Source organism: Scleropages formosus, chromosome 24 (assembly GCF_900964775.1).
Source record: "Scleropages formosus chromosome 24, fSclFor1.1, whole genome shotgun sequence".
NCBI classification, from domain to species: Eukaryota; Metazoa; Chordata; class Actinopteri; order Osteoglossiformes; family Osteoglossidae; genus Scleropages; species Scleropages formosus.
Window position 1 is genome coordinate 6,056,109 of NC_041829.1, and position 22,804 is coordinate 6,078,912.

General features: G+C 43.3%; 1 protein-coding gene across 7 annotated transcripts in view; it reads right to left on the bottom strand.

Annotated features, from left to right (window-relative positions):
- The window catches only part of LOC108936537 (SH3 and multiple ankyrin repeat domains protein 3-like), a 205,775-nt gene that overhangs the window by 111,223 nt on the left and 71,748 nt on the right, over positions 1 to 22,804 (bottom strand). For 6 of the 7 annotated variants that reach the window (XR_003797304.1, XM_029248682.1, XM_029248683.1 and 3 more), the window contains one exon: positions 1,568 to 1,676. Coding sequence is in view for 6 of the 7 variants with exons in the window: in XM_029248682.1 (XP_029104515.1) it covers positions 1,568 to 1,676 (109 nt within the window). In the remaining variant the exon portion in view is untranslated. Of the gene's footprint in view, positions 1 to 1,567; positions 1,677 to 20,215; positions 20,259 to 22,804 lie in introns of those variants that run through there. The other variant, XM_029248685.1, reaches the window with a different exon arrangement.

A 22,804-nucleotide genomic window follows, 5' to 3' on the forward strand; every position in this document is an offset into this window, starting at 1 on the left:
CTTGCCAAGGACAGTGATAGAGACATAGTCAGTGATACCCTCACGATGGACCAGTTTTAAGATGCTCCCCAACGGGCAGCAGCCCCGAACCTCACCGACTGCCCTGTCAGACTCAACCTTTATGTGAAGAAAGACCATAGTCTTCTGGCACAACTCTGTGAAATATCCACTGATCTCAAAGGAAACCACAAAATACATCATAAATAAACAAAACACCAGAAATATTTCACGGTCAACAACATCGTTCGTTGATAAGTGACCCTTCACTCTGCATGTGTGGACTAACTCTAGAAATAACATCAATCCTAAATGTAAAGGTACTTTGGGTAAAGTGGGTGGCAGAACTTCAGACTAAGCTTTACCTCAAGTCCCCTCTGTAAACCAGCTCTAACAGATATAGCCTCTTATTACTGGGCAGAGCAGCAGGTGGTACATTCAATAAAACATTCAAATTTATTGACTGAATATAATACACAGTTATTACATATATATCATCTCGTCAAAGATATAGGACTCAAAGAATGTAACTAATTGATTTTCTCCCTAAATTACATGTGGCATAAAGAAATCCTAGGTTTTTTTAAATTTTTTTTAATTTAATTGATCACTTATTTTTTATTGCTCCATCCATCCATTAATTTTAAATAACTGCTTTGTTCAAGAATGGGTTACAGTCATCCAGAGTCTATCTCAGAAGCACAGGGCGTGGGACAGGGTACACCCTGGTGAGACACCAGTCCTTCACAGCGTAGCCATACACACACAGACAGACTCATGAATGCACTCAATAAGGGCAGTTAAGAGACACCACTTCACCTCAAACACATGTCTTTGGACTGTGGGAGGAAACCAGAGCACCTAGAAGAAACACACATGGAGCACATGCAAACGCCACAGAAACTAAGTAACCTTATTCCTCACTCACAAACAAGTTGGTCTAAGAGTCTGATTATGTAATTGCTCCCCACCCCAGAATCATCAGTACAGCAAAATCCAAATGGGCAGGATAAAAAATATGCATCTTGTGTGTGTGGTGACCACGGCTGGGGTAGAAGTACAAAACTTCTAAAATCACATGAACCGACATTCCTGGTTTTCGCTGTTTTACCTCTGGTTCGTGTCTCTAGAAACATAATTACACCAAAACAGGGTTTTTTTTTTTTTTTTTGCATTGTATACATTGCTGGTCAAACATTTGAGTACACCTGTTAGATTTTTTTTTTTTTTTTTTTAAATGAAGCAAATGTTTTGATCAGGAAATGAGATGCCATGTGTTCCCAGCTCTTCTGCAGCAAGTCCCAGAGATGTAGGACATATGGGGGTTTCTTTGATTTACCTCTTCTGTCCACTGCCTCCCATACACATATTACACAGGATGTCCACGTGTACTCAAATTTTTGACTGGTATTGCATCTGTTCATATGACATTTCTTCATCAAAACCAAATTTGTCAATTTTTCCATCACGATATTGAATGATGAAAGGTTCTTTTTTCATTATTTAAAAAAACTGCCCGAGTCCTTTACCGTAACTAACCCTGGCATAGAAGAAGCCAGCAATCCCTCACCTCCTGTCTCTGGGTCGTGGAAGTTGGGGTCAAGCCCTTTCTCCAGGAACTTGGCAACTTTTTCAACGTTCCTCTGCTGAACATACTCCATGAATTTCTTCAGGTTAGCCTGGGGAGGCGAAAGTAAAAGATGGGGAGTTATGAGCTGAAGTAGCGATGATGCACAGAGCTGCCGAGACTGCTTACGTTGAGGACAAAAAAGCGAACACCACCGTGATTCTGAACCAAAACAACCACAGACATACAAATTACTGAAGAGAAACAATTATTCTCTGCTGTCGCCTATGTATGTGGATTTAAATGTATATAAAATACAACGAAATGTAAAGTAGCAGTCGGAAGTTTGAGTACAGCTGCTTGAAGCCAAGCTTGCCTGGTCCTAAAAAACAAAGACTGGAGATTAGACGATTGGAAGTTGCTTATATGGACCGATGCATCAAAAACTAAAATATGTGGGTGCAACTATTGAATATATGTAAGACACGGGGAGAACGACTGCATGAGTTGAACCTGTGTGGTTTCCACTGTTCTGCATGGCGGGGCAGTGTCATAATACGGGGCTGTTTTGCTGGTAAAAAGCTGGTAATGTTGAAATTCATGGCAATCTCATGCAGTGTACGTAGCCATCATGCAAACTTTAGAGGCATTCCACCCTTCAGGATTATGACTACGTGGGTGGTCCTTCATTCTTCAGTAAGAAATTGACTGAAAACACATCGTAAAGTTGTGTGAGAACTACCTGGAAAAGTGAAGAACATTTCAGACTTACAGCCTGTGTGTTAATTTTTCAATTGTGGGGGGGGGGGGGTTGTTGTGAGCAGGTGTGCTCAGACTTTTCACTGGTTTTGCATTTTATTGTTACGTTCTGCACCAGAAGTCCCATCTCTGAATATAAATTGTTGAACTTTCTTCTGCTAGAAAAAATAACATTTGACCTGCATGATAAGTCAAATGATTTCTGGACAGTTGTACTGTTCTCGTCTCTGTGTTGCTATGAACCAGTGCTGTTCTATTATGTACACAATCAATAATTAAAAAAATAAATAAAATTGTGCTTAGTGAAGGTCTTTCACGCACACACTGATTCAGGGTAATGCCTCTTACATCACTAAAGGCTTGCCATAATACAAGGGAAACACTGGCATAATGAATTAGATCTGAAGGAGCTCAAAGCAATAGGCATTTCATACCCAAAGGTATTCATTTCACTTACGATAAATAGAGTATAAAACAGCAAAGTGCACGTTGGAGTCTGTGCTGCTTCAACACAATGTCTCTGTGCGTCTGTGGAGGTTTTTATCTTCCCAAAATAATAATTATGGTCATTGAGTTAGAATACTGTTGAATGCTGATAAAAGTGATTGAGAGGTCATTAGGAATAAATGACCAAAAAATAACCATCTGTACTCATAGGCATCAGCGTGGAGAGGGCAGCAATGCTTCTCTAACAGGCTGCTGAGTGTTACCATGGACAACCACCTCATCCTGTCCCCGCTTCTTCATCAGCATCCAGCACGCCTGACCCCTCCTCCCCAGGAGCGAGTACCTTGATCAAGGGCACTACAGTAGGTGGGATTCAAACCTGGAGCCTTCAAGTCAGCCACTCTAACCACTATGCCACCTGCTGGCCATTACATGGCCTGCACAGCTGAGTTCTTTCAGAGTGTCGATGAGAGAATGATGAGATGAGGAGAAAGTGTATGGAGAGGAGATCTGAACCCTGATGCGACCCTCGGGTACCAGGGGTGAGAAGGAGGAGCGTGCTGCGGCATGTTTACTCCACCATTGCCCCAGCATCTCCGTTCACAGTCACTCTAGCAAGAAGAAAACCAGCTCCTCCCACTTTGCTCAGCGCTCATGACTTATGAACGACATGTACATCAATATTAATATTCATCTACCCCGGGGCTGCCCCATCTCCGTGGAAACCTGACACCTCCCCTTTGCCATGCTCCTGCTTTTGGGCTGGGGGGATGGATATACACTCAGGTGAAGAGTCCTTGCTGGCAAGCTACAGTGACCTTCTCCACCCCCTAACCCTAACCCCAACCCCACAAAGTGTACCTTGTTTCACAAAACTAAAATGACCTGAAAAACCAGCTTCATACATTTATATAATCTCATCATCTGTACAAATGCAAACATTTAAGGAATTTTTATAAATTAAAAAGATACTTATTAATTTTCTTTTATCATAACTACAAAACAGCAGACATAATTCCATTGCCTTTACCAAGGAATTATTACAGCGCAAGTTTAAACATTCAGGGTAATATAAAATGTATGCGTACTGCTTAATATTGCACAATTACACAAGAAAACTGAACACTAAGTACTCATAACCACAGAAAAAAATAAAAATAGCCGTGAGACGCTTGTTACTATTATTCACATTCTGGAATATTTTTACCTGCAGCCCTGGTCATCAACAGGTGTGCAATAACTAAATTAAATCCAGTTGCACCACTGAACGATCAGCGTTTTCTCCTGCTCTCAAGCTCGTTTTTGAATTGTAGCACAGCAGTTGCATAACTCCCCGCCTCGCAGACAGAGCCAAGGCGATCCGCCGCACCTGCATCGTCGGGGGACGCAAGGGACCTCCACCCCCCACCGACTCACCATGTGCCGAGTTATTTGGCTCCGCTTCCCTGTGACCGTGCCTCTGTCATCCTACGAGGTTCTTCCCCCTTCCCCCAACTCTCAGCGTCCGCCACGCACGGCCAGGCATCGGCCAGATAATCCTCTCCGCTCAGCCCTGAACCGGAGGATGGAAATTCACTCGAGGTTTCACAATCTGTGATGCTGTTGTTATGGTGATGGGATACAAAGCGAATGCTGCCCGGCGTACAGCGTGTGTGTGGGACGAGCGCTGCGGATCCGAGCTGAGCCACCACCGGGTGCCTGTCTCTGCGCACCGATGTCCTCATTCTATACCTTGCAGCTTGGAAAAGGAGTCCAAGGAATCCACCATCTAGACCATGAAAATCCATCTAGGCTATAACTGCTGGACACTGGGAATGACGGGCACGTAACTTTTATGGATCATTGACAGAAAAATTAAATCAATAACTCGATAAGGGCCGACCGCCTCCTGGCGGAGGGACTACGTAATTTGCCGGCGTCTCCTTGCCCGTCTAGTCATCGTCATCATTACCGGTGGGCAGCTCCATTGGACACACTTATATACATCTTACCCCATACCACCGTTTCAAGCCGAACATTTACCGCAGCGCTTCGGATCAAGCGTCCGCCTGAGTGGTTCAACAGCTGCTCCCCCACCGGGACCCGAGCCGACGAGATTTCGTTCCCGAGTTGCAGTTCTTTGAAAGCTACGGCACGCGCTGCCCACTTCCTGCCCACACACTGCCCACACATTCCCTCGCTGCACAAGTCAGAGGTTCCACACACAGCACGGGAAGAGAAAGTCTAATTTATTGCGAGAGTCGAATCGTACCACGGGCAGCACACGGTCACCCCTATACGCCGCTCGTCTATGCACATGCTACAGCTATAGAGCTGAGGGTTCAAATCTGGAGTTGGCAAGCATATTATTATTAGTCATTAATTCAGTTAGCTGATGCTATTCTCCAGTGTGATTTACAATGTTAGGTTTGTACACCGAGCTGCTCGGAACATTTATCATTCGCGCAAGAGACTAAAATTTTCTGCATCAGTTCAGGGCGAATAGCTTGTTCAGAGGTATTTCAATACGAGCAGGGATTCAAACCTGGGTCCGAGGAAATGGCTCAGACCACTAGCACCACCTGCACCGTGCATCATCTAGGGAACAGCGTTGCAAGAGGATGCAGGAAAATGTTGCACATCCATAATGCAAAATAAAGCAACACGCGACGTTGAAAATTAAGCGTCGGGGCGGGGACGGTCGAAACAACAGCTGACAGCAGGACGCTGCTTCAAGAGATTGCGCCGCTCACCAATTAACACTAGAATGGTAGTGGCCAAGATCCAGTACCACCGTGTCATCCCTCACCTTTCGCATCTAACACTGTCACTCCGCACATTTCAATACGGTCGCAGCATCGTTTTTGATTACACCTGGTGTTAACAAAGGTTAACAAGAAAAGCTGCTTTCCTGTTCATTTCAAATGCCAATCTGCGTGTACGACGATTAACAGGGGAAGGGCACACGAGAGCCTGCAATTCATTTCATCTCCAAATGAAAGGGGATTGACACAGAGAGGTACAGAGAGCCTGGAGCACAAATGTGGCTGGAGGAAGAGAGAGAGATCCTAGTTTCACCAGCAGGCTGCTCGCGCTCACCGTGGGAGGGAAGAACAAATAACAGAATGCAGCAGCCCGGTGAGATCAGCGCAATGCATCCGTGTTGAATATAACAACCTTTACTCTCCCACAATCCCTCCTTTTTTGTTCATGGAGACTAGATGACAGCCTTACAGCAATGGCATAAGCAAAATGGAAATTTAACTATCTTTATCCATTCTCATTTATCTCTGCCTCTTCAATATATGTCTGTGTACACGCATTGTACATTGTATGCTGCTGCAACGAAACAGAGGTTCTCTCTCCAATCAAAGTTTTTCATTCTTTCATTCATTCATATAGAGTGTGGAGCATACCTCCACAGCAAAGAATTGCGCTGCTGAAGAGCACTCAAAGCATCAACAGTGACGTTTATGATCATAAACCAGAACATAATCATATGTTTCATATTGTAGGTGCACTGGTGTAGTCTTGTATAATTTTGTTTGGGATTAGTACAGTTCTCATTCACTCATTAATTCATTCAATACAAATCTTCCCTTCTTCGAATCCCCAGGAGTATACTTCAACTACTTTTCAAACCGGATCTCTTAGCCAGTAAAATGCTAGATTTAGGAGAAATATTATTAATTCAGTGCTGTTGGGACTTTGACCTTCCTGTGGAGGTGGACAATTTACTATTTCGCTTTCGCTAAAGCAACTCTTTTACAAAGCAACTCTCAATGATTTACACTTTTATATAGCTGGGCAATTTTTACTGTATCAATTCAGTGTAAGCACTGTGCTCAAAGGTGTTACAGCAAGGGATGGGATTTGAATCAGCACCCTTGGAATGTAAGGGTAGATATAATCATGAGCCTGTGCCTCTGCCTGTGTGTGGACTGTTATTCTGCTGCCTCTTCTAGTGCTGATGACTCTGGTGATGCCCTGCAGGGTGTAACACAAGACTCTATGGGTAATGAGCATAATATATTCTTTGGCCTTTTCATAGAACCACAGGTCTCCTTCCACAGACCATTCCCCTCCCCCCATGGTTGCCTCTCTGCTGTTAACTGCAGTTTTTTGAGTCTTGGGCTTTCATAACAGTGCCCAACAACAAGGCCACCCTGAAAGGATCGCTTGGACTGGATGGACCCTTCAAGACATGGTCTCCCACACTGACACTTCATTCTTCTAGAATAGCTTGGTCTTAGGACCAATTAAACAGCACAATCATTAATAATCATTCTGTAATCAAGGAATCTCTTGGCACGTGGCTGATGCGTCATATATGTACCCCGCAAGTATAAGGACTATAAGCTGGGATGACAAGAATGATTAAGGTCTACATGACCATTCGCTCACAGTCCCCTTAGACTGGAGTGCTTCAGACTGGACCACCGCAAATGGATGGTGCTGTCTCTAGCCTGACTGCGATGGCTGCCAAGAGAAGAGACTGCCGCAAGCTCCACTGAGTCGTAGGCACTCTGGGATCGATATCAATTTGGACATAATGACCAGTAATCATTGTCTTTCAGAAGAGACCGCAAACAGCCAACAGATGAGAATGTTAACCAGTATGGAACTCAGTGTGCAGGGTCACTGGAGACACTCAGGTCTCAAGGCTACCAAGGATTTATATTTAAATAAAATAGTTCAGATGACAAACAATGAGAGCTAGCAACCAACCACAATGTTTTTTTTTTTTCCTTTCAACAAATCAAATATTCAATGTATGAAAATGGGAACACAAGACAACATAATGTCCAATATAGAGGACATGGATTTAAAACTTTCTTGATTTGGTACTCTGTACTGGGCGATTTCCCACAATGCTATAACTGAACTTACCGTAATGCAACCTTGAGCACAAAGGCAAAAAAAAAGGAAAAGAAACACGAAGTACAATCCTCATGGGGTACACCTGAGAATGTATGAAACAAAGCAAAGCGCAAATGTAGAGAGATCACAAAGGGAAGGTTACGGGACTCTTGTGCATTTTCCCGAGCTTGGCGAGTGGAGAAAACTCTAGGCTGTGTTTGATGGGTGTATCATGTGATCACCACTGAGAAAAAATGAGACAAATTAGTCTCAGTTGTGTATGGTGCTGGACAAAACGTGCCGAGTTGCATTGATCGTTGAAAAGGAGGGAAGTGGAGGACAACGGTTTGATCATATGGAACTAGCGTTAAAACAAGGAGTGACATCTGAAGTTCTGGGCCTCCGTCAGACCAAGCCTTTCCATTTCCTTTGGCTTGCCCAGTGTACCTAGAAAGAATTATGGCAAAGTTTTCCTTATGATGGTACTGCATTAATAAAAACACATTTTTAACGTGAATTCCCATCATTTAGAGATGTAATTACCGTTAGTTTCCAGGGTAAAACTTTTCATGTGTTGATGAACTCCAAAATCAACACCCATTTATGGTAAAATATTATAAAATCCCATTTCAATTAAGACAATTGCATTAGTTGTCATAACACAACATAACGATGCAGTTTCACTTTATCACTTACTCTGTAATACTATTTGGCTGTTTACCTGCACTTGTTCAGCTCTTTTGCAGCTATTACACATGTACGCTTAAGTTGTGGGTTTCACTCAGGTGCTCTTGTTTCCTCCCATCGTCTAAACACGTGCTTCAAATAAATTGGTGATTCTAAATTGTCGTGTGTGTGTGAGAGAGAGACATTGCAGGGGAGTTGAGTAGTGTATCTATCACTGCAAATCACCTTTGATTACGGTGTCACCAAAATACTGAGAACAAAATATAACAACATTAATGGTACGAAATGAAACTCCTCTTACAGAAAAGATTTTGCAACTCGACTGGGTGTATTCATATCTATATTAGTGTCTCCGTTTGTCATCTTCATCAAAATGTGCTGAAATCATCTGCTTTGGCTGTTCAGGTCAGATAAGGACTGGACCGCCTTTCCATTCACCTTTTCATCTGCATCCACAGTGTGCAGATTTACCATATTTAATGGTGGTTTGTGTCACCCTCTGAGTTCACCTGTGATCAGTGTTGCCTTGTTGATGGAAACAAGGTCGCGAAGTGATATTCCAATCGAAAATGCAATTCCCAGCTCCCACGTGCACCGGTACTTGCGGTAGGAAGATCCACGAGAGGAATGGGTGTCAGGAATACCACAGCAATTTATGGCAGACATCACACGGTAGGAGGCCACAGTAACTTAGCCCAAGGCTCACGGTTTGTGTAGGATGAACCAATGGGGTGGGGTACATAGAGGAAAATGGAAAAAAAGGTACACATTCGCATATTAACAAAAGCCTAAGGATATCTGAGGAACACTGAAAAGCGGCACTGAGTAATTTATTACATGTCACTTTTTCACTTTTTTATTAGTCATATACAGAGTGCACATAAATCATATGTAAAGTTATATTCAAAACATTATGATTCCAAATGTGAGCATGACAGATGCATCCCTAGTCAGAAATACTATGTATAGATCTTAATTGCACATAATGAAATGACAGGATGCAAATGCATAAACTTTGTTGGCTTTTTCATAAACAGCTTCTGCCAAATGCAGATTTAGTTTTAGCGGATATTGCCAGCTCACTGTGACAGCGCAGTCTGACAGCTCTGTATACACATATGCGCAGGTGTGATCGTCGGGGGTAAGATTTAGAAAGTGTCGGTGAAACAGCACAGTGGCGTCAAAGCGATAATTGTTAAAAATCCAGTGATGTGCTCTATGGTCAGATAGATCTAAACTGAATAAAACTGAGTGGGAAGATTAGGCCTGTTATAACTGAGAGGTGATGAAGCACATGGGCGAGGACCAAGTGGAAAACAAGCATCTGGAAGTCCGTTATATGTCCATCATACCACACTGAGGGGACACTTCTTAAGTCACAATCAAGGGACCCCATCAAAGTGAAAGGTCATGGCTCCTCGCAGTAGTTTGGCAGCGGGCACCCACTGACATAGCTGACACGAAGGTACAGTTCTCAAGCAAAACCACACAATTATTTATTTATTTTTTTTAAATCCTAAATTTTTTGCACGGTGCCCAATTTATTTCATTCACATCCATAAACCCATTTCTTAAGAGCGAGGATTATTATGGATTACACAAATCTTGAGACGAACAGTCATCCGTTAGGATAAAAGCATTGCCAGGTGTGCGTTAAACTGTATCGTGAGCATTTTAAAGGAATTGACCTACAGTGCCTGTGGGGCTACTTCAGCAATGTCAAGGTTTGAATAAAGCAAAATGTGTCTTTTATGCTGTGGTGGTGCGGCAGGTTTGGCCGGTGCCCGCTGTATGGTGGGTCTGGGGTTCGAGTTCTGCTTGGGGTGCCTTGCGACAGACTGGCGCCCCATCCGGGGTGTGTGTCCCCTCCCCCTCCAGCCTTGCGCCCTGTGTTGCTGGGATAGGCTCCGGCTCCCCACGACCCCGTTCAAGCTGTTGTTGACATTGGTTGGTTGGTTGGTGTCTTTTGTGCTTTGAGATTATCATGAACAGGAAAATGAAGAGCATCAAAGCAGATCTGTTGTTTCTTGGATGAATCCAGAGGTCACCTTTCACTTTAACTTTGTGCAGATTCTTCAAGAGAAGAAACATTCTGACATCAATATTTAGACTCCCAAGCCATACAAGAAGTTACTTTATAATTCATAAGCTTTCCTTGTAATCAAACTTCTACTGGTTTTAAGTCATGCTTGAGGACTTTCACATGTTAATATCCAGAGCTTGGATTATAACCAAACACACACACACACACACACACACACACACACACACACACACACACACACACACACACACACACACACACACACACACACACACAGAGTCTACAACTGCTTGTTCCAAGCAGGGTCGCAGTGAGCCAGAGCCTAGCCTGGCAACACAAGATGCAAGGCTGAGGAGGGAGGGGACACACCCAGGACGGGACACCAGTCTGTCACAAGTCACCCCAAGCAGGACTCGAACCCGAGGCCCACTAGAGAGCAGAACCTAGTCAAACCCGCTGCGCCACCCGCTATAACAAAACTATTATAATAAAACAACAGTCAAGAACACAATATGTAGAACTAAAACAGTTCTTCAAATGAAAGCAAAGTGCTATTAATAATTTCATTCAACCATCCCTGATCAATGTTACAAATGTACATCAAGAAAACACACACAGAAGACCTGGTAACACTGTCTACACTTCTGAAAAAAACCCCAAAACCCTCCAAAACTGCCTGGTCTCTTTAGATGGGGATTTCAAACAGGATGCTGCCAAAGGATGAATCATATGTGTAGCGTCTCAAAAGTATGGAGAGCACTGCAGAATCACACATACGCCTTCATGCCAGAAGCAGTTTGGACATTGATACCACAAAACATTGAAAAACACATCAAGCTGTCTGACACCTATCAGCCAGATGAACATTTCAGGGAGGATTACAGTAGCCTGTAAACTTAAGATGAGTGTTGGACTCATGCATGAAGACCCATGGAGGGCCATGGTAATGCTTCGAGGCATAACAGGAGGTACGACGGCCCATGAAAATCCACAGACACGCATGGGACATGTGCAGAGCTGCTTCCTTATACGAAGAACCCCAGTCAAAGGGAACAAATGATCTCAACCACAAAAAGGAGGGTGACGATAGGCACCAGCTGAGCATCAACCTCCAACAAGTTACATCTGTGGAGCGACCGCACAAATTCGCCAAGAAATATTCATTTGCGAAGAAAGAGGTTCATTAAACATTAGAAACAGTGAATAAATAGACAAGAGGAGCACTTTAAATGTAATAATTGCATCCTGTGCACTTGCACACCATGCACTGGCCCAGTGCCACATCACACTCCAGGCAGCGAGAGAGCATTTTAAAAAAACCAAGGAGAACAGAAAGAAAGATCATGGAGAACAGCAAGAAAAAATATATAAATAAAAAGTGAGATCAGATGCGGCAGGAAAACATCAGATGAAGAGAAAAGAAAAGCAAAAGGTGAGTAGCAGCACAATGACAAGTTGGTCGGTAGCATCACAATAAACAGGAATTCACACAGGGCTCACTGACTAAAAAAAAGATTATAACACAGGTCGGGCCCATATGTTGCTATGGAGTTATCCGGAACTAACGTTGCTGGGAACAACTGCTCTTAAGCTAACATAATGCTGGCCACAGTTTGTGAAATATTAACACGGCCCATATTGCAACATAAAACCAACCAACGTTACTTTAGCAGTATAATCACAGCACAAAAAGCCCTGGAAAAAAAGCCTTGTGCTCTAACTTTCAGAAACGGAAAGGAATTCGATACCGATACATTAATTTGACACGTCAGTGCATTTTAGAGATAGGTGCGAACATGGTACGAAACTATTCTTAATGCAATGATCCTACAGCGGTAATGATTTATCTATCTGAAAAATAAGTCACTGATGCCGCGATGAAGAGATGAAATCATGATGACTGTACTGTTGCAGAAAGGGCAGTTATCTCTCACAGGATCAGGTTGGATTACTCAACTAATAGGCAAACCCGTATTTTATTATTTTTGCTGATTTCACTATGGAAGCTGACTTTGTACTCTCTAATACAGCTGGATAGTCAGGTTAAATACCTTATTCTGATGAACAGCAGCAGGGTCCCTGCTGAGACTTCAGCTGGTAACCATCCAGGCAGTCTACCTTTGTGTCCTTAACTGTTATATTACCATGGAACGCAGGAACCTCGGCACATATTCACATCTGGTATTATTAAAAGTTCGGTCAGTTAGTTGCTGGGAAAAAGTGTGGCGGCACACCGAGGCTCTACTTCTCCACATGAGTTTTCATTGTTCAGATACCATGTTTTTCCACAGAGCAGCATCAGCTATGTGTGACAAACGCTATCGTGATCTTTCGAGAACGTTGGTACCATAATAGGGTAAACGGGGTAAAGCCAGATTTTATCAGGGAAGCCTGGAACATTCACTGCTGACTGCTGTTGCAAAGGTGCCACACTCATAAGTGAGTATTTACTGTCAGATGTACCATGTTACAGCGGTTGCAGCAGTACATTCAATGTAGTCTGACTAACATATCACAGCTTCTATTACTCTCAACAGGACCCTGCAACACACAAATGGTGCATCTTTAACATCATTAATAAAGTGAAATGGACCAGAACAGCGAAGCACACTGAAATAACTGCGCACATCTTTCAATAATTAATAAAATATGAGGCTACCCAGAGTTATTCTGAAGCCTACTGCAAGTTACTCAGTTCATCATCAAAAACCACAAGAATTTTACTGTCAATGCATTGTTACACAGAGTTATGCATCTATTAACCGACCCCAAAAAAATTGGAAATTAATGATGGGAAAGCATTAAATTTTAGAATGTATGCGATAAGTGTGCTAGATCTATAAATGTGTAATTACTAAGCTGTACACAGCTTGCGTCTTTCAGTCAGCTTTGCAAAAACATACACTGTGCGCTTGCCTACAGCAATGTACCGAACAGCCAATGTGAAGGTAGATAGGAACAGTGAGTGGGAAACCACAGAGAAAAAAAAAAAAAACCGAAACGTAACAACAAGCCTTACTTTTTCTCAAAACATTTGTGCATCCTCCTCTGAGTGCTGTTGACAGCATTTTTTGGCCCCCCAAGTATCTGACAGGTTGTTATACCACTGGTACAATACGTTTCCTTACATTTATGGAGCTGGGCTTTATTTTGGCACATAGTTAACAGTGCTCTATAATCTACTTATTTACATTTATTCATTTAATTGAAACTCCTCCCCCCAAAGTGACCCATAATTATTTAGCAATTTAGACAGCTGGGCAGTTTTTACTGGAGCAATTCAGAGTAAATACCTTGCTCAAGAGCACAACAACAGAAGGTGGGATTCAAATCAGCAACCTTCAAGTCCAAAGATCACAGTTCTAACTGCTACCCTGTTTGCGTATTTATGGGAAATATAGGCACTTTACGAGAAATAAACCCAACTGGTAAGTCTCTTTACCTATATATGGCTGGAATTATCAACAGAGTAATTTACCTTAAATAATCATAAATCATCAAAAGTACAAAAGCAGCATCCCTCCTTGAACTGACAGTCTTTAGGCCATGTCAAGTTTCACTCTCATATCATTTTCTTCTTAATATTTCCTTTATTTAAGCAGGAATTTGATATCTAGTCTGAATGTTAGGAAAGTGCATTAGGAACAGAAGTACAAACAGCTGCAGTTAGAAGCTGCAGGAAATAAATTGCAAAAGGCTGGAAACACAATATTGTGATTTAACTCCTGCATTATAGATGCATGGTTTCTTTATTTGAGCGGGAATCTGAAACGTTACCATGGTGCTCGAACGTGATCTTCCACCTACTAGAATTTATTGTAGTCAGAAAGTGTCAAGGAGAGCAAAGTGGTATTGTTTCGTACTGTTCCCACTACTCTGTTACACGGGTTCTTCCGTCTGTACCTCGCCACGACGGAAATATTATCTGTAGGACTCCCGAGTGGGTTGTGTGGTTTAATTAACAATTCCACTGATGAAGATCTGAAGACCCCAATCCCAAGCCACAATCCCCTTCCCCAGGGGACCTCCGGGAAGCAGAGGGACTCCAAATCTCATTGCCGAATTCAAAAAACAGCAGAGATAATTTTGGAAAGCAATGAACCTTACACTTTAAAAGTGGCAGTTATTATGAGGAGCTATTCAAAAAGTGGCTTCCTGTTTGTGACATCCTTGGAGGGACTGCAAGGCTACTCTTGTTAAGGCACTTTAAAAAGGCACAACTTCTTAATGGACTCATGACCCTTCCATCTGGTACGTCAGATACACTTAATGGTCCCGTTTGAGCCTCATCAAAGACTTCCACCACTGCTACCCTCATCCCTCCATCGCAACACCCCTGTAGTGAAACAGTTTCAACCTTTCTGAAGTGAGCAATGAGGGTTAAAAACGTCAAAAGTTGGACAAGCGTACCTGCCAGTCAGGGGTCCCTTTCAAATGCACAACTGGTCTCTAATGTATGACCACAAATTAGCCCACCCTACGCACAGAAATGAATCCCGTTGCCATGGAAACCCCTTTAAAATGCACCACTCAGTTCTATGTTTCAGTCATGCTGGTCCGTTTCCTTCTTTACAAAGGAACGTTCACTTATTTATATATTTATCTATACACAAATATATCACCTTACTCATGTGATTACATTTCAAAGAAAATGCTGTCTTTCAAAGACAGACCAGCTCAAGGGTTCTACAGAAGCATTCTTTTGAGGACTTGAGTGTTAAACCACTGCACTACTAGTTTTGGTAACCATCAAAAATACCTTTTGGATTTTCTTTTGTTTGGAAACTAAGACAGCAACACTAGCAGCTCCAGTTTAATGCCATAACTTCTTTTAAAGACCCCATAGTCGACTGAACCTGAGGAAATCTGACTACTCAAAAATCCTGGATAAGCAGTTTCGTTCTCACAAAGCACTGCAATACTCACACATTCATTCCCACCTCAAAGGTAGGTAAAAAGAATTAACAAACAATTTGAGCTTTCCAGCTGATCATCCTTGCTAGAATGACATGCTGGTCACCAGATCACAAATCATGCTGGATGGAGGAAGACCTTCACAAGATAGAGAAAACACTATAAACAAGAAAAAGGCTAATGAAGTGTACTCAAAAAGTACCGGATGCACCAGTCAGATGTCATCCATAATTTTAAGAAACTTCCACTAAACTGTAACCAAGAAGTCATCATCATCAAGAGTAAATTTAGCCAAAGGACATCGAGCACTTGAAAGTTAGTAGACAAATCAAAATTTTGCCAAAGCACAAAAAAGAGAACATCTGATATGATTAGACATGTGCTCCCTCGCCAGACGTAAATCACTAATGTCATTGGCTCATTAGCTGATGGGCTCACATCCTGCTTCTTGAACGGCTTTTCCGTTACACAAACCGTGGTTGATGCCAATTTGAAGAGACACCGCCTTCAGTTACTGCATCATTAGACATAGTTCAACACCCACACTAAAGACAGACCACAGCCAAGCCAGGTCTCCGCAGCTCGCTGAGAGAGAAGAGACTGAAGCGGTAACCTCGGTCCGCCTGATTCCGGCTCGCCTCTCGTTCCGCGACATGGTTGTGGACGGGGCCGCCTTCCCATCTGCACACTGCAGATTGCTGTGATGCAAGCTTTGTACGCGCCTCTCAAATGAGCCCCGTGACTCTAGTGAGTGCATACACACACACACACACACACAGAGCCTGTTCCACGAGTAACGTAGCTGCTGGATTTACATCATCAGCTGATCCACCATTCAGTTGTGGCAAAGCATAGGCCTGACTCTCATAACCAAAATACACCCCCTACCCACCCCACCCAACTTGCAATCCCAGAGGGCTAAGTCCACCATGTTTGACATCTCTCCTTACGCCACCGACATTCAAAAAGGAGACAAATGTGTTCAGTCAAGATGGTAACTTCAATGAGGTGGGTCACTGCCTTTTGTTCGTCTCCAGGGCCTTTGAGTCGAGGAGCCATTTCTTCAACCATCCCCCACCACGACCAGTCCTTTTTACAGTGCTGTAATGTCTTGACAATTCTTCTGCTCCACCACAGACGTAGGAACTTGTCTGTCTTGGTCAGTTTTATTACACTGCCTCTAGGCTCAGTCTTGCACTGATTGTTTTCCTCATGCTCAAGTTCACACTTCCATTTTTAATTCAGAAGCAAGGAATTGGCACTGAAAAACAATCCACACACACACGAGCAGGCACACAAACACATGCACACACCTTTTGACACTAATATAAAACAATTGCAGCAGTTTTCCTTTGTGTGGGATAATGATCCAGAAAACATGTGGCTAGAGTAACCTCGTCGCTATAATTTGTGATTAGCGCCAGGATTGGAATGAGGTTTCATTATGCTTTCGGTGTGTATGTTCCAACTACAAGAGAAGCAAGGAGGTTCCCTAAGCTGATCCAATCGAAGAGCTGAACACGTCGGGCTTTTTCTCGTCTGACAATAGGACTATGCCATCCAGCCAGGCTGAGGGGAAGCCAAAGGACTTGAGCCCAAAGGGAATTTCACAAATAACAGAAGATACATTTTAGAGAATGTCACTAAAGGGCCTTTCCAACCGCATTCACACATGCCCATCAGGACATAAGGCACATGCTCTACAATTTGAACTTCAGCTCTTTCTTCAGGAAACCAAGGCAGGAAACTCCTGGAGAGCAGTTATGCACTGAGTTTCATGACAGTGATACATGTGGTTTCTGACTGACCGATGTTAAAGGCGCCTCAAGGTACTTTTAACCGCTGGTTCTTTCACAGAGTGGGATGATAATTTTTTGGAGCTGCCGAACTTTAAACGGGGAATTGGACAACAGCTACGGGAGCATGGCTGAACATCAGGAATGTGAGGCGTCATCACATCAGCCAGAGGACCAGTAAAAAGAAATGGCTGAATCAGCAGTGGTCATGTGCAGAATAGAGGGTTGAGAGTGGGGATGTATGATGCAGGGTTAGTCAGTGGCGTGGGGCGCTGGGACGGGATCTTAGAGTGCCTAGGGTCCCAACCACACCCTTCTTTGACACTAGGCCAGGATTCATGACCACACAGCTCAGCAAGAAGGAGCATACTGGGCTGGACTCTTCCCAACACAGAGTATTTCTCAGCCATGACTGTAAGGAGTAACAGACAATCTCCATGCATTCTATGTGAAAGAACTCCTGAAAAATAATTCTAAGGGATTAAACCTGTATGACAAGTATAATGCAACGCATGCATTCAGCAGCCACTTTATTAAACACACCTAACAGAAATAGAGACTGGTGGTGGTAGTGTGATCGTGTGGGGATTTTTTTTCTGTAGGCAGACATATTAAGTACAAACTGGTCATCATTTGACTCACTTGAATGCCACAAAGTACGGACACATTATTGCTGACCAAGTGCATCCCTTCATGACACACAGGCTTTTCTCAAACTGATACTTCCAGGAGGTGAATGTACCATGTCTCAAAGGACACATCATCTTAGATGGTCCCACAAACATGCAGTGCCTTTACCTCAGTGGCCTGCATGGTCCCCATCTCTCAGGCCAATAGAGCATTTTTGGGACGAAGTGGAGCATGGTTGCACATAAATTCTGCTTATGTCAAACTGTGTGAAGCTGTAAAGCGAGCATGGACTAAGAACCCTGTGGAATGTGTCCAGCACCATGTTGCTGAATTGTTGCTGTTGTCAAGACAAAGTGAAGTCTAAGGCAAAATATCTACTTACTCCAAAACATTTTTTAAATGCTTGTGGCATTGCCTCCAGCATAACTTCCATTCTAGCCTGTACTTTCATAATAAGTTTATACTGGTTCAAATATATTCACTTGGCAAAGTTATTTGCCAATCATTTATAAAACAAAACTCTCCTTTAGTGATCTGAACCTCTGTTTTGCCAACTTGTACAGTTTCTTTTGTACTGATGCTTTGTTAACTTCATAGCCCTTAGAGGCACTGCATATCTTAGGATAAAAACACTTAAAGAATGAAAGATTGGGACAACAGATGTGTGACAAGACCTTCTTCTTTCATCTTACTTTCTTGTGCAGTAACCAGTTACTACATATTTTAGCAGTGTTTTTAAGCCCGTGTTAGCAAACAGTAATGTTACAAGCAATTTTTTTTGCTTAACGTAGTTCTGTGCTGCCAGGTGAGGCAAAATTAACATTCACAAATCCAGAATGTACACAGCTTGAACCTGGGACAGATGGGAAATCCATGTTCTGCTGCAAAAACTAATTATCTTACATCACCACCCTTGTTTTCCTTTTCTGCACCTTTCCTGCAGAATCAGCCAGCACAAGGATTTAAATGGAGTTGCTGCTGTAAAGAGAGGTGTTGCTTCCACACTCCACCTGGGGGGTCAACAGTAAAATGTGTAATGCCCCATGGCACCAAGGGAGTCCGCTTTTTAATAGTGCCCCCTTTAGGTCATGTTGAGGAGCACAAAAAGACACTGACTGTTCCTCACTTTGGCTTTATTTGCATCAGGCATAACGCACCTTTCTCCCTGCCTTAGTAGGTGCACATCCTAATGGATCTTCTCAAACAGCCAGAAGAGACCAGATTGCCTTTGAGCTAAGTACCAATAATTCTATACCCTGATCACTCTGTAATGAATATTGCAATCTATGAAAGGTGTCTAACATACAGATCAGATCACTGGCAATGTACTATAAGAATTATGTATAACAACCTAAAATCATTATGTGTCTCTTAATGTGATGGACACAGGATAAGTCCAGTCATGAACTAAGTAAGTGTCAGTATAGATTCTGTAAATGTATTTTCCATGGGCACAAGGCTTAATGTGCGTCTAGAAATCTGCCCTTATTTAAATGGATGCATCATTTTTCAGCACCTGGATAGATTTGTGTGTAGAGGAGAAGATTTTTACTGAGAAGAAAGCTCAAACAGAACAAGTGGAAACTCCTGTTTGGGGGTTAATGGTGAATGACATTCGGGGGGGCACATTTTTGTCTCCTGCTGTACACTACAGTCTAAGGTGAGTGACTCCGGAGAGAAAAATGACCTCCATCAGACATATTATCCAGTCCTGCTGGTCACATCCACTGCCTTCCAACAGTGGAAATAAGTCCACCTCCCAGCATCCTGAGAGCCTCCTTGCTCCAGGGGCTCCTCTTTTGATGAATTAATTTCTCCACAGTGACAGTGTTCAAGCAAGGAACAGATGAGAAATGACCAGAGAACCACATTTGCAAAGCAGTCCCATTGTAGGAACGTGGTACAATGGATGAAAAGACCACAGTGAAGATATTGCCGGGATGTGAAAGGATTTAATGAGCTGCATGTTCCTACCGGCTTTCAGGGTTACTGCATGCGTGTTTTGCCCATGAGGAGATAAAGCACAAAGTAAACCTCAAGCATGTGGAAAAGCAAATATTTCCATAAAAATGAAAGCAGTGTGAACATACACAGTACAGCTGTTTAGTGAGACAAAATGCAGAAGGCAATCATTTGCATTTGACTGTGCATATGGGTCTGTGTATGTGCGGGGTATGTGGGTCTGTGTGCGCGCGCGCGCGCACACTCATCAGCATTCTGCCACCAAGCAGCAGAAACAATGCACCACCACATGCAAAACTTCAAGCAATCATTTCACGTCTGCTGTCACAACAGAAGATGCTGTTCTAGATCTGGAGCCCCTTCTCTCCACCCCTCCGTGGCATTCCGGCTGCCAAATCGCCCCCCCCCCCGTCTCTGGGCTCACGCCTCCATGTGTCCGGCAGGAACGGTGAGAATTTTCTCTGATAAGGCAGGCTTTGTCTCTTGAAGCAAACCGTTAACATTCCAAAGCACTCCTCTCACACACATATACACACACACCAACCAACGAGAACAGAGACTGGGATACCTTACTATTAATTCTGGACTTCTCCTTGCGAGCCTTCTTCTCCCGTTTGTCCAGATCCTCTCTCCTCCCCAAAGCGGAACCCATCGCGCACCATCAGGCTCTGCGTTTGCGGCAATCCCGGGGCCAAAACATTGCCCACATGGGGAGGTCCCCGGCACCGCCCCCCTCTGGCTCTCTCTCCCAAGTACCCACACGCAAAGGGAGATGGAGGGGCGAGGTGGCTGGATCCAGACTCTGAGCGTGTGTGAGGCGGTGGGATGGGGGGGGGGGGGGGGCAGGGGGCGGGGACAGAGGGCTTGGGGGAAGAGGAGGAGGATTTCAGAGCCCGTTCATGCACAAGTGGACCACCCTCCCTGGACAGTGTTGTGAGCAGCAGCCTGTGAAGAGAGCCGGACCGATTGTTACACACATGCATTGGGATTGTGGTCGGTGCGATCACCGGGGTGGGGGGAAATGGGGGGTCTCAACCGGGCACCCTCTAGCTGTGGAGGCTGGGCTGGGTTGGGCTGGATTAGTCACTGAGTGGCTTGGATGGGTGCTGCAAGTGTCCTTACTACAGCTCCTCCTCCAGGCACTCCATTCTCTCTCTCTCTCTCCCTCCCTCTCTCTCCCCCTCTTCATCACTGCTGCTCCACATCTCACAGCCTGTGAGCGTTTTTCTAATCTATCTGCCTGAGCGCCCCTACAGTCTGCTTCATGCTCCCTTACCTGCCCTCTGCGTGTGCATATTTGTTCGTCCATCCATTCTATCCAGTGCTCACACGCTTGAGTCAGAAAGAAAGACAGTCTGGAAATTACACCTGCATGTTGGTCAAATGGATCCAGCCTCCAGAAGGAAACATGGAGCCAGGCAGATAGTTTAATAATCATAAGCTGGGTGACCGCCAAAACCACAATGTGACACTACTCTGCAGCCCATCTTCAGACAAGAGACGGCGCATGGCCACCAAGAACCTGGAGATGAGACTCATTACGGGCTTCTCAGCTACTTGCCCACAGGTGTGTGTGCAGGTAGCATGCAGGTGAATGAACACCTGTCCATGCATTTCAGGTGTACTGTTGAAACAAATACTGTACGCCACATGCCTTGTGTAGTACCCTGTATTAAGGACTTACCCTGAATTAATGCAGAAAAATTACCGAGCTGCGTGAGCAAACAAAACTTTGTAAGCGGCTTAACACCAGAAGTTGCTTTGGAGAAAAATGTCAGACAAGTAATTGCAAATACAGTTGACCCTTGAACAACATGGGTTTAAACTGCGCAGGTCCACGTATACGCGCATTTTTTTCAATCAATATGCTGAAAAATTTTTTGGATATTTGCAACAATTTGAAGAAAAACTTTGATGAACCATGCAGCCTAGAAATATCAAAAAGAAAAAAGTTAGGTATGTCATGAATGCATAAAATATTTTTAGATAAGTCTATTTTTTTCATTTACTACCGTAAAATATACACGTAATTTGTATAACATCTACAGTGTTTGTATCATATAACACAATATCGATGTAGCTACTGACAGACAGTAAATGTATTTTCTCTTCCTTATGATTTTCTTAATTTTCTTCTCTAGCTTATTCGTAAGAATACAGTCTATAATACATATTACAGGCAAAATATGCATTCATCAACTTTATGTTTTCGGTAAGGCTTCCGGTCAACAATGAGCTAGTTAAGTTTTTGGGGAGTCAAAAGCTATACGTGGATTTTTGACTGCATGGGGGGTCGACGCCCCTAACCCCCGCATTGTTCAAGGGTCAACTGTAGTTCAAACGGACTCATTATAATTCTCATGACGAATTTTGGGATTGCATGTGGTCAGTTCCAGCCCTAAGAGTTAAATCCCGCTCAGTGACACCCAGTCTAACGAAACTGGAGAAGTTCAATTTGTAACAAATTTCTCCAAAATTGTAATGTTTAACAAGAAGTTAAATACTGAAATTATTTTGTTATTACTTTCAATTTTGTCCGCTGTAAAAGGACAAGGTCTCTGTTTTTATGAACGTTTTACATTACCATTTTAGATAAATAACAGCTCCAATTTACACTTTTTGGCCTTCTTCGTGTACTGGACTCTAGCAAATACACCACTCGCTCCCTGCTGGAGGTAAGTTGAACATGAGTCATGCTGCAAAACATTTACAAAATTAAAAAAATTTCTGAACATGTTAAAGGAACTAGTTTATACAGTTCTTAATACTAGTAGTTAAGCTGTGCTTACCAAAAATGTTTTTAGCCCTTAGTTTGAGTCCCTGATTTTGGTTTCAGTCCACTTTGTCGAAGACACAGAAAATCTATCATGCAGGGAAAAGCGGGGAAGCAAATTTCACGTTTATTTATTTAGCTGACGCTCTTCTCCAAAGCGACTTACACTATCAATCTATTTATTTACCCATTTATTCAGCTGGGAAATTTTTACGAGAGCATTCAGCATAGCTACCTTACCGAAGGGTACCGCCTAGTAGGTGGAATTCAAACCGATGACCTTTGGATCAGAAGACAGCAGCTCTATCAACTATGTTTTCAGCTACTCACGCTACCCACCAGATCCCCCTTTGTGACATGGGGACCCACCTCTCCGCATGACTGGTGTG